This window comes from Sander lucioperca, chromosome 22, assembly GCF_008315115.2.
Source record: "Sander lucioperca isolate FBNREF2018 chromosome 22, SLUC_FBN_1.2, whole genome shotgun sequence".
Taxonomy (NCBI): Eukaryota; Metazoa; Chordata; class Actinopteri; order Perciformes; family Percidae; genus Sander; species Sander lucioperca.
Window position 1 is genome coordinate 1,996,725 of NC_050194.1, and position 12,143 is coordinate 2,008,867.

Genomic DNA, 12,143 nt, shown 5'->3' on the forward strand with positions numbered 1-12,143 from the left:
AGCCGCGACGTCTGTGGTACATTGCTGTTGCAAATGTAGTGGTTAACAGTTCATCTCCATGCATACACAGACTACCTTTAACAATTCTCTACAATAAACAAACTTCTTAACCCCCCTGACCACAGGGGACAGCAGAGAGAAATGAGACAGTGACTGAGAGGGTGGAGGGTGGAGGCAGGTGTGGTGGTTGAAGGAGCAGGGGAGGTGGTCAGGTTGCTGATTTATGTTTTCCTCCGTGGGTGCTCACAGGCGCACGCCCTTTAAAAAAAAGTAGTCAAAAATGGTTTGCATTTCAGAACCTTAGGAAATGGACAGCGGCCGACGCGAACACACACGCTTATTAACTCGATAATTAAGCCGTAAAGTAGGTTTCATCTCAGGACAGTGCCACTTCTCACAGATACAGACAGGATTGGAGATGAAAAGTTTAACTGACACGTAACTGCGATCAGCTTCGTGGGAAATTAAGAATCAATGTCACCGATATAACTAATCACACTATGACAGACGCTCCACTTAGCACCAACTGCAATGTTTAATTTTAAATGAATGTAGCCTACTGGCAGTCTGGCACACGTGGGTGCTCAGTATTTTCCGTGGGTGCTCAAACTCCGGAGCACCCATGGTATCGGCGCCTATGAATGGTGTTGATTTTTGATTGAAAAAGTGAGAGAAAAGAGTTGCATTTGTCCACTGTGAAGGTTGTAGAAACTTTGTCAGGTGGGTTAAGAAGTTTGTTTATTGTAGAAAACTAGGGGAGCACGCAAAACCAAAAACCAAAAACCAAAACGTAACGGTAGGAGGTAAATATCAGTAAATATTGAGAAGTGTGAGCTGCAAGGTCTGTGGTAAAATCCCATTGCAACTATGTCATTAACAGTGATTGAGTTAAAGTGCCAAAACATGTCTACGTTGATTATAGTGCCCCCTAATGGCCGATCTTCGCCAAATTTGGTACAGAGCCTCAGAGCTGCATGCCGAACGAGCACCACAAGTTTCATAGTGATTGTTTTTACTGTGGCAGAGATATTGCATATGCAAATTTCCCATTTAAATGCATTGAGTTATTGGCCAAAACAAATAAATGTTGCTTATAGCGCCTGCTAAAGGCCGATCTTCGCCAAATTTGGTACAGAGCATCATAGTGGCATGTTGAACAATGATCTTAAGTTCCTTGCTGATAACATTTAATTTGGCCAAGATATTATATGATATGTGTGTGGTAGCTAGCTATGAAAATTTGTTTGGTCGTCAAATGCGCATACTTTAACGTAGCAAAATTCCTTGAGTAAGTTTTGGTCAGGTCCATCTGGAGATGCTACATACCAGGTTTCGTGCTGATCAGTCGCACGGTCTAGGAAGAGTTTGAAAAATTTGGTTTTTCGCATTGCACAATATTGCGAAAAAGATTTTAAGCAGAAATGGCCGTGGCCTATATCATGTGATTCAGATTGATTCAAGGAACACGTGGATGTAAGGATTTCTAATGTGCGATGTGTAATGTGGGAGTTAAAGGCAGAAAACCATTATAGCACCACCTAGTGGTCCACATGTGTAATTTTTGGTAGGTGTGGTCCATAACCCATTGTCTATCTACCCAGTAAATTTAAAGTTGTTCACATTACTGTAAGTGGTGAATCTAGACTTGGGTCCCATAGGCCACACCCACTTTGACCCCTCAGTAACCCACTCTAGAGATGGCCTCAGGAGTGTCCTTAGATGGTAACTATCAAATTTTGTAAAAATCAGATTAGCCATTCATGAGATATAAACTTTTTGTAGTTGTAGCGCCCCCCCAGTGACCAATTTTCGTAAAACGCATGCGTGTACTCCAGACTGTCATGTCAAACAAGAATCTAAAGTTTGGCATTGATAGCATTTATTTTGGCTGAGATATGGCAAAGTTGGTGTTTTAATAGTTAGCTCCACAAATTTGTTCATGTGTAATATACGCAATTTGTATCCTATAAAAATTATTTTTATTAACTTTTTGTCAGGTCGGTCTGAGATGCTACGTTCCAAGTTTTGTGCAGATCGGTCGCACGGTCTAGGAGGAGATCGAAAAAGTAGGTTTTTGATAAATCGCGATTTTTCACGAAAAAACCCTGGGCGGAAATGGGCTTGGCCTATATCACTTGATTCAGTTGGATCCAGGGAAAACGAGGATATATGGCTTTTAAATGTCTGGTGTACAGTAGGGGAGTTATAGGGCCAAACGCGTTTTTTTTCTGCTATAGCACCACCTAGTGGTGGAAGTGGGTCAATTTTTGCGCCTGAGGTCCTTGCAGAGTTTGGGACCAGTCCTGAAAACGGCAACCCCCCACCATGTACAGTTTAGGCTGTAGTCGGAGTTTTAGGCGGAGAAGAATAATGGAAAATCAGTAGAAAAACAATAGGGTTCCACAGCTCTGCTGGAGATGTGAACCGCCTTGCCTTGCATACGCGGTTCCCATGCCCCCTCGGGCTTGGACCCCTAATAATACACAAACTAAAAGTACCAAAACGAAATCTAAAACCATAGGTAATGAAATTAGATATGCAGTTCCTCAGTCTGACTAAAAGACAGTTTCTGAGGGTGACATTGGAAACAGAAGATGAAAGTAAGGAGAAAGAGAGAATGAACAGGAAGAGAGGTCACTTTGACCATAAAAGCCCACATTTGACATCGTAGCTATTGTCAGCTGTTCATGCCCCACTCTCTTTAAAAATGTTTTAACTTCTACTTTGTTTTAGTAAGGAAAACAAAGTAGAGAGGTGCTCTCAGTGTATGTAATATATTTTTGACTGGTAATATTCGTTTGTGTGTGTGTGTGTGTGTGTGTGTGTGTGTGTCATCTTTCCCTCACTCAACGTTCAGTCTGAACAGTCTTCATCAGTCAGGATAGCCTTCATCTTTGAAGGCCCAACGGTGCCTTGCACTCAAAGTGCGAAGGAACCTATTGGTTTTGTAAGGATTATTATCATTCTGCGATGTCACTCGCATTTTTGAAGGGCTTAGCATGCTGGAAAACTCACAAATGCACACATGTCAGACCTATTTAAAACTTTAAAGTTATGTAGTGATTGGGCTCGTGCGTTGCCAGGGGGCTCCATGGCGCCCCCTAACGTGCGCTTTAAATTGAACAAAAGTAATAAGTTAATATACCAAATTTGGAGGGAATATAGGTGTCATCTTGAAGTCCATGGAGCTATTTTTAGAAAAAAATATGAAATTCAAATATTTCCGAAATCTTGGTTTTGTGCAAAAATATATTTAAAACATATTTAATTTATTCATTCTTCATGTGTTTTACATTCTTTCGAACTCCTTAGATGGTGATTCCGATCTTCACCAAACTTTGCAGGTAGTATCTGTGGACCCTCATGACGAAAAGTTATGGAAAGAATTTTGATAGTTGAAAAAAATGCGCAAGTTATATCAACTTCCTGTCTAAACAGGAAGTTGCGTATCTTGGCAACACTTGAGTCTATTGCCCCGGAACTTGTGAACGTTGTTCCTCATGGCCGATTTAGCATATTTGCCAAATTTGGCGGCAATCGGCCATTAGGTGGCGCTGTTTTAATTTTTTTAAATAATAAGCAAAATATTGATATATGGGAAACCTACTTTGTCTAACTCCTCCTGGGGCGTGAGTCCGATCGGCATGAAAACTTGTGTATAGACTCAGTGGATCCTTGTGACAAGAATTCATCAAAAGAATGTTGATAGCTCTAACAATGCGCAAGTTACAGAGGACCAACTTCATGTAGGTGGGTGTCGAAACAGGAATGGTTGTATCTTGGCAACGGCTATTCCAATGGACACAAAACTTAACACAGTTGTTCCTCATGGGGCAATGAGGCTGTGTGCCTCAATTCGGCATCAATTGGCCTTAAGATGGCGCTGTTTTGATTTTTTAATTAATTAGCAAATTCGCTGTATGCAAAACTTACTTTTTGTAACTCTTCCTAGAGCATGAGTCCCATCTGCACCAAAATTTGCACGTAGACTCGGTGGACCCTCATGACAAAAAGTTATCAAAAGAATTTTGATAGTGCAAACAATTTGCAAGTTATAGAGGACCAACTTCCTGTAGGGGGCTGTCGATACCGGAAGTTGCGTATCTTGCCAACATTTATTCCAATTGCCACGAAACATGACACAGCTGTTCCCCATGGGCCATTGAGCATATGTGCAAATGTTGGAGTCAATCGGCAATTAGATAGCGCTGTTTTGATTGTTTTTAACCTATTATAAAACAACTGAAATTACATGCTTTTTGGTCTAAACGGCATACCCAAATTAAAAGTGGTACAGCTCCCATATACTTTGACACTCTGGGGTGTGCCTGACACCATTGGAAAGGAAACACTCAGGGTGATTCTAGGCCTTACTGATACCGAGTTACAGAGGCTAGAATGGAGTTTTTTTTTCCGTCCAAGTCATACATCTATAAACCGACTAAAACACACTGCTGTAAACAGATCTAGGTGAGATACAGACAACACAAGACCAGAGCCACATGTCTCAGCTTACTACAGAAAAAGATTGAAGCCAAAAGACTAAAAAATGGATTTTATATGAATTTTTTTTCTACAGGTAGGTCTGTGCGTTTTTCTTTATTGTTCAGGGTGTGCTATGCATTATAACAGTCCCTGTCAATCATTAGAGGCTAAGCTTTCAACTGTTGTGTCGCATGACCGTATATTTTAAAGATTTAATGCTTAAAAGTTATAACGTTTATAAGTGGAGGTAACAGCACCGCCTCCGCGACAAAGTGTGCCGTCCACGGTACACTGTTACCAAATTAATTAGCCAAATCACAATGCATGCAAAACCTACTTTTTTTAACTCCTCCTGGAGCATTAATCCGATCTGCACGAAATGTTGAATGTATCCTTGGTCGACCCTCAAGACAAAAAGTTATCAAAAGAATTTTGATAGTTAAAAAAATGTCCAAGTTATAAAGGAGCAACTTCGTAAAGGTGGCAGTCAAACAAGAGGAGTTGCGATTCAACAGTTATTCTGAATCAGAGGAAACTCGGCACAGCTGTTCCCCATGCTCCGCTGAGGCCGTGGGCAACATTTGAAGTAAATCGCCCAGGCAGCCTGCCAGCACCCCCAATGTGCTGGGAGGGGCGAGGGCCCGTCCAACGCTGCTTGCAGCTTTAATTTCCATTGTTTTGGTCATCAATATGATAACATGGTGAAATCACTACACCAAAGTCCAAAAAAGTTAAAGAAATTTTGAGCGTCAAAGACTTCATTTCCTGTATTCTAATACATTTTCAGGCACAAATTTATGGTTAAAACGTATTTATGTCAAGGAAAATGCAAAAATCTGGTGAAAGGTAACAATTCAAAATTTGAAATATAATTTTCTGCATCCAACTACATTGACTGCATCATCCAGTTCATTTGATTAATATGAACAGGGCATAACCGTATCTTTTTTTCCCAAGGAGCACATTTTGCTCCTCAGTTGAAAAATGTAGGAGTGACTTACATAAGGTAACTGCTATTACTGATGTAGCTAATTTGTACAATAATACAACAGTGTTATGAATACAAAACATTATGTTTTATATTTTTCAAATATTGATAAAAAAATTGTCAGTGATGTTGAATAGCCTATAGGCCTACAGTAGTGTATTCAGGAAGTCAGGGCAATGCCGCTAAAGCACTCGAAACTTTGGTTGTCATGCGTACTAACATGCGGCTCACATCAGGTGTTAGACAAACTGTACCAAAACATGGGAAAAAGCATTATGAAGGTTATGAAACTGTCTCAATTTAATTCTGATAGACAGCAGCGCAGTCTGCAACGCAGACAGAGAGCAGTCGGAGCTGCGGCGGAAGGAGAGCTCTGCGTCCGTCAGCAGCGCCTTTAGCTGTGCCGCTGGTCCCCAGAGCAGCATGGCACTGGAGGAGTCTGGTATAGTCAATTCAGATCCAGTCAAATCAGCGCCAGCTGCGTGTGTATATACAGTAGTGGCTGTGAATGAGATGGAGTCTGGCTGCTGAAAATCAGACATTTTGGCGCTCGTGATATTTCTTTGGCGCTGGCTAAAACCTTGTTGGGGGTCGTCAAAACTTTTTCTATGCAGGAAAAACCCTGATTAATCTAAAGCTAATCTAAAGCTTTAAAGCTTTGCTGACCTCTAGTGTTTTAACTTCTCAGCTTTCTGCAGTAATGCATACGTTTACTCCAGGGTGTGTCAGTAGACCGTGACAACAGTGTTGAGTGTGGTTATGGGGGCAGCACAGCACATTTCTGACCATACTCATCAGTGATGCTGGCTGTGGTCAAAGGTGTAACAGACTTTAACAGAATTAACAGAATTAGAGATGACTGGGAAGCACTGCTTTAAGTCTGCTGCTAAGTTGCACTTTAATATCACTTTTGCATTATTTTATAATATAGCACTTATGGCCAATGGTATTGCCTTCCGGCCCAACGCATCTCTCCATTTCTCTCGCCTCCAATTCCTCAGTCTCTTTCTTTCTTGCTCCTCTTTCATGACTTTAGATGTCCCACCTGACAGTTTCCCTGATTTTAGCCAGTTGTGCATATTTGCGTAAATAAACTATTTCAGCTAGTAGGCTAGCTAGTAGGCTGGCAGGAACTGAAGTGTATTTTGGGTACATTTATTCATTCATTAAAATGTAAGTTTTTAATTTAAAATGTATAAAGCAATTTTAGATTTTTATTTCATGAAAAATCCCACTAAAAAGATGTTAAGGTGAAAAACCTTTGACACACAAAGAGAAAAAAAAATAATATACACCTTACTTACCAAATATAAATAACGGAAAATTACATGTATCTGTAACATTCCAACTCCAAATAATAATGCTCACTGCTGTAACAGTTCTTAACTTGATACCTTATGAACTTTAACATTTTTTTACAATCATATTTTCATATCAAATATATTTTTTTGTCATATTTACCTACATTTTAAAATCCAGTTTTAACATTTTTATCATAAATTTCTACCCATATTTAAAAGCAAATAAAAAAAAAACTTAACACATTTTTAAAGTGCAATTATTTAAACTAACACCATATAGAGTATTAAAAGCATTATAAATGAGCTTACATTAGCTCTTTATCTCACTATGTTTGCTACCAAAGAGAGGCAGGATGCACTTTTAAACAGTTAACAAACACTACCATCACCCTGTGGTCCTGGTTAACGAATACCATCAATATTTCAAAAATATTTACAGCCAACACGTGACGTAGTTAAGTCTTATCGACATTAAAGTGTTAAGCCAGAACCGGTCTCATGGCAGTTCGTGTAAATGTGATATTATTTTAATCTATTGATACGTGTTCACGGAGACGTTTTTGCCGGTTTTGGTGGCCAGCACGAAAATGTGAAGAAATGTATTTCAATGGGAGGCATATTTCGTGGCCACAGCACGAAAATGGTAGAGAGTAATATAAAAAGCTGAAAATCCGCGTAGGGAGGTTGGTCGGGGTGGTAGATGGGTCAAACAACACAGGACTTTCACCCGGGCGAGCGGGGATCGCGTCCCGCGTGTGGCGCTTTGTTTCCCGGGGATGGCGTCCCCGCGTGTGGCGTTTTGTCCCGTGTGTTACTGTGGCGCGTCCCCCATCCCCCGTGGCCGTCTCCCGGCGTGTAAGGCGCCCTTTCCCTGTAAGGTTTTTCCTAAACCCAACCTCCGCCATCCCGTTATTGTGGCGCGTCCCCAGCGGGCCGCCTCCCAGCTAATGGAGCGTCCTTTTCGGCCGTCTCCCGGCGTCCTTTCCCCGAGAAAATAACGTGACATTTACACGTAAAAAACGAGAAACACGTCTCCGTGAACACGTATCAAGAGATTAAGAATAACGTGACATTTACACGTAAAAAACGAGAAACACGTCTCCGTGAACACGTATCAAGAGATTAAGAATAACGTGACATTTACACGAACTGCCGTGAGACTGTGTTGGTTAAGCAGAGTCTCTGTAATGCTGCCGGCCGTGTGGCTAAAGCTAAGCTAATGAGAACTGAGACTTCAGCAGTCTCAGTTCATATTTAGAGCTCAGTTTCCTACTGGCTGATAGTCGGGTGCTGTAGATAATCAGTACTGCATGCCTTTGCTGGGGATTGCAGCAGCAATCAGTCTCTTTTGCCACGCTGTGTGAGCTTGAGCCATTGTTCAATTTCGTTACTCTCCCTCTCCAATGCTGTGTCTCCTTTTTCAAGCCCTGGGCAGCAACTCGTCAGGGCACAGATCGGTTCCGCCCACTTTACTTCTTGTCCGCTTGTGAACAGGTCCTTTCAACTTAAAATTATTCTTCAAACTCCAGTTTGACAATATTTAAGATGTATTAATGTACTGTGCCTTGTCAGCTATATCATCTTCAGTTTTCTCAATTGACAGACGACCATGATGGCACCAAAATGTGTAAACCAATGGGTCCTGTCTCATGGTGAGCTACTTGAAATGTAGGATTTAGAGTCAGTTAATAGCAAAATAGTTTTTTTGGTCAAACATCTCATATAGAGAAAAAGTGACAAGATCTAAAGAAAACCTAACCTTTATGGTGTCAGAGGTATACCGAGCTGACTGGTCATGTGTGATAAGAGGCCCATAAATTAGCTGTACAGGTCTTATCCCGTTTGCTTGTATTCATATCTCTACTGTAGGGGACTTGTCCTCACAGCAGCTGCTGGATTGTTTCCCATGTTTTAAGGCCAGGTCTGATCGTATTTAAATAACTTACTTAACCCTTATATGGTGTTCGGGTCTGTGGGACCCATTTTCAATGTTTGCTAAAAGAAAAATTATGCTATTTATTATTTCTTCTAACTCAAACTCATTGGTCTTGGCTCATTTTCTCTGAAGAACATAAAATATAACTTATTTTCAATGACTGCAGACGGTACACCCCCCTACACATAACTATTACATATGAGGTGTTCGGGTCTACTGGACCCGAGTGTAATTATTACAGTGTAATAATTGTAGGTGGTATGAAACTTAACTGTGTCCTCCACCTAACTGGGCCTGCTGTGTGTGTGTGTCTATGTGTCTGTGCGTCTCTGTGTGTGTCTGTGCGTCTGTCTGAGGGTAGGTGTCTGTGTCCATGAATGTTGTCTTTCTGCACCTGCTATTCCCACACAAAGTTACAAAATTGTTACATTTCAAGCACTTTCACCTGTTCTGATTAAGTTCTAAGAAATAAGCACCAATATTGATCAAAAATCTTTTTTCTATTTTTTACCTTTTTTATAATTGAATTTCCTTGTTTTCTCACAAAACACAAAAATGATCATATGATCATAAATGTGATGTCACAGGGGAAAATGGCAAATATGAACCATAAATGATGTATATATCATTGGTAATTTAGCTAAAGTAGAAGGTAATATATGAAGTTGAAGCTAACTCTGACAGCTGTAGGGCAGCTAACATTAACTTTAGCTATCTCCATGAAGCTCCCAGCTAAGCTAATTCTGACAGCTGTAGGGCATAAGCATTTTTGGCTCGGTGGATGATGATTTTAAAGTCATTTTACAACTATTTCTCATCCTTCTTCTGATTTCCAGCCGCAGCCTTTAACTCCCCCCTGTACTAATGTTACTTGGTACGTAACGTTAGCTCACAATGCCGTGTGTTTCTCACTCCCGTAACCTATTGTTCATCAGACGTGACATAAGAAGAGGGAGATTAGCTAACGTTAATCAACCTATTTATAAAATAAATCACATTTGAATAGTAATTTCAGCATTCAAATAGTATTGATTTTTTTTACTATTCAAATTATATTTGACTTTCTATAACTCAGCTAACATTAGCATTAGCAATGGATAGCTACTTCGCAAGCTAATAATATATAGACAAACATAATAAAGGTTAATAAAACACGATAACTATGTAACGAGTATTACAAACTACTTACATGTAGCTGTATTGTGACATTTTAGGTGTGTTAGGATGACATGTTGGCTGCATAGACTTTATCCATGCTGGGCTAACGTTAGATTGCCTGTGAACAATGAGTCAAACTAACGTTAGTCACACAAGGAGATATGTTATTGTAATTCACAAAACACAACGGTATTATGATACACACAACTATTAAGGCATTTCTGTAATATATCGGTAGGTCAATAACATAAAATACTGTAGATCAGTGCTTTCCAACCTTTCTGGTCTGAGGCTTCCCCACAGCCTTGTCAGATGAACTTGCATACCCTTATATCAATTCTCAATGCGTTCCAAATATATAACACTATTCATTATATTAAAGTGGATATTCTTACTTTTTCATACAATTGAACTGTAAACATTTAGGTTGGTTTGGTCAGAAATTCTACTACTAGGCCTATTACTTGGCGATCTGTTTAAACATCTGTGTTGAGCTGTTTCAGCTGATATATGGTATTGTTTTAATTCAATCATAATTTCAATTATTATTTTGATTAGCTCCACATTTTTTTCAAGTAACCCCTGGCAACATCAGAAGATTTGTGTTTCCTGCTACTAGCGATCTAATTGGAGATGAAGAGCCAATCAGAATTCACCTTCTTTAATTCTCCGATTGTTTAATTTTGTGGCACAGTTGTACCGCTGGCAAGTTGAGCAAGTTTGTGTCAGAGTTGAGTGCAGAGGTTAAGAGGAGGGAGACATGACTGGAGCACAACAGCGTTTTTGAGAGGGCAGATGAGTATTATTGCACGTTAATCTGGATAATAGCAAACATGCAAATACATTTATTAAGCATAGAAAAGATTTTTGTTTGCTCAAACAAAATAATTTTTTGCTTGTGTATAATTTATTTTCAAAATGTAATGCATGTGCTTGCAAAATATATGTCTCTGTGCTCAAAATATACAATTGTTCGCTCAGGAAGGAGGCACAAATGCTAAACACTGCATAGACCTAGTCCCCTACACATACATGCACACTCAAACACACACCACACACACAAACACACACACACACACACACACACACACACACACACACACACACACACACATTATTTTATTACCACGACAGCAAACACAGCACTGAATAGCATTAAGTGCAAATGGATATTTTAATAATCTTCTTGTCGGGTGAAGAGGGGTTTGTTAATTTAGAGCCTTAACTGCTTGATATTTTTAGTGTTTTTTTTTTTTTTATTTTAAAGTATGAGAGAACAGTGCAGGTCATCATGTTCTAATTATTTCCTTCCCCTTTTTTTCTCTTCATCCCCTGCCCTCCTTCTCCCTCTCTGTCTTTCACAGCAATTTGGCAAGATTTTAGACGTGGAGATTATTTTTAATGAGCGAGGCTCCAAGGTAAGTGCACTGTAACCACACATTCATGCACACTCTCTCACACACATTATTTTCCAGCTGACTGTGTTTGTCCCCTGCCCTCATCTTGCAGTCCTCCACTCCTCTCACTGTCTTCACAGCTCTCTTTCCTATTGTCCAAAAGTAATTATGAACCTGAATCAATGACACTTGCCTGCAGGCAACTTTTACACCTTAGCAGTCTGCAAAGCATTGTGACATACAATGAATCGCTGCCAAGAAGAAGTAATACATTGTATGCGGATATACTCTCAGTACACACTTTTGCTGTTGAAACAAATTTCGGAAGTCAAATATAATTCCAAAAGTAAAGAAACCAATACTAATAGAATGCTGAAATGACTATTCAAATGTGTATTTTCAATAAATGTGTTGGCTAATGTTAGCAATCTTATCATCTTACGGCATGGAGCTACGGGAGACATTGAGTAGTCGAGAGGGAGTGACAGGCTGGGAAAGGATGGGAAATACTGTTTTAAATTTTTTTTTAAAATTGATGTCCACTGAGTCAAAACATATTGCCCAGAGAGAATTGCATCATGGAAATGTGTGTTATGATCACAGACTGTATAAAAGAAGTGGACGAACGTGGCTTCCTGGTCTAAAAAGTACCTTAAATCTGCATTTTTCTAATGCGTAGCAAAATAAAGTAAAGTAAAAACTATAAAGCAGGGTATGCTTTAGGGCAGGGCTACCTTGTGATTGACAGGTTGCCGTGGTAGCAAGCAGAATTAGGGCTAGCGATGCTAACCATGGCATTTTGGACGTCTGTGTTTTCGTCTTAAACTTTGACAATTCCACAGTGTTTTACTTCATCAAAGTTAGTTGTAACATTTTGG

The 12,143-nt window shown here is 39.8% G+C and overlaps 1 protein-coding gene across 7 annotated transcripts in view; it reads left to right on the forward strand.

Annotated features, from left to right (window-relative positions):
• Nucleotides 1-12,143, forward strand: part of LOC116055648 (RNA binding protein fox-1 homolog 3-like) — a 651,886-nt gene that overhangs the window by 539,770 nt on the left and 99,973 nt on the right. For all 7 annotated transcript variants that reach the window (XM_035997778.1, XM_035997775.1, XM_035997779.1 and 4 more), the window contains one exon: nt 11,233-11,286. In XM_035997778.1, coding sequence (XP_035853671.1) covers nt 11,233-11,286 — 54 coding nt within the window. The remainder of the gene's footprint in view (nt 1-11,232; nt 11,287-12,143) is intronic.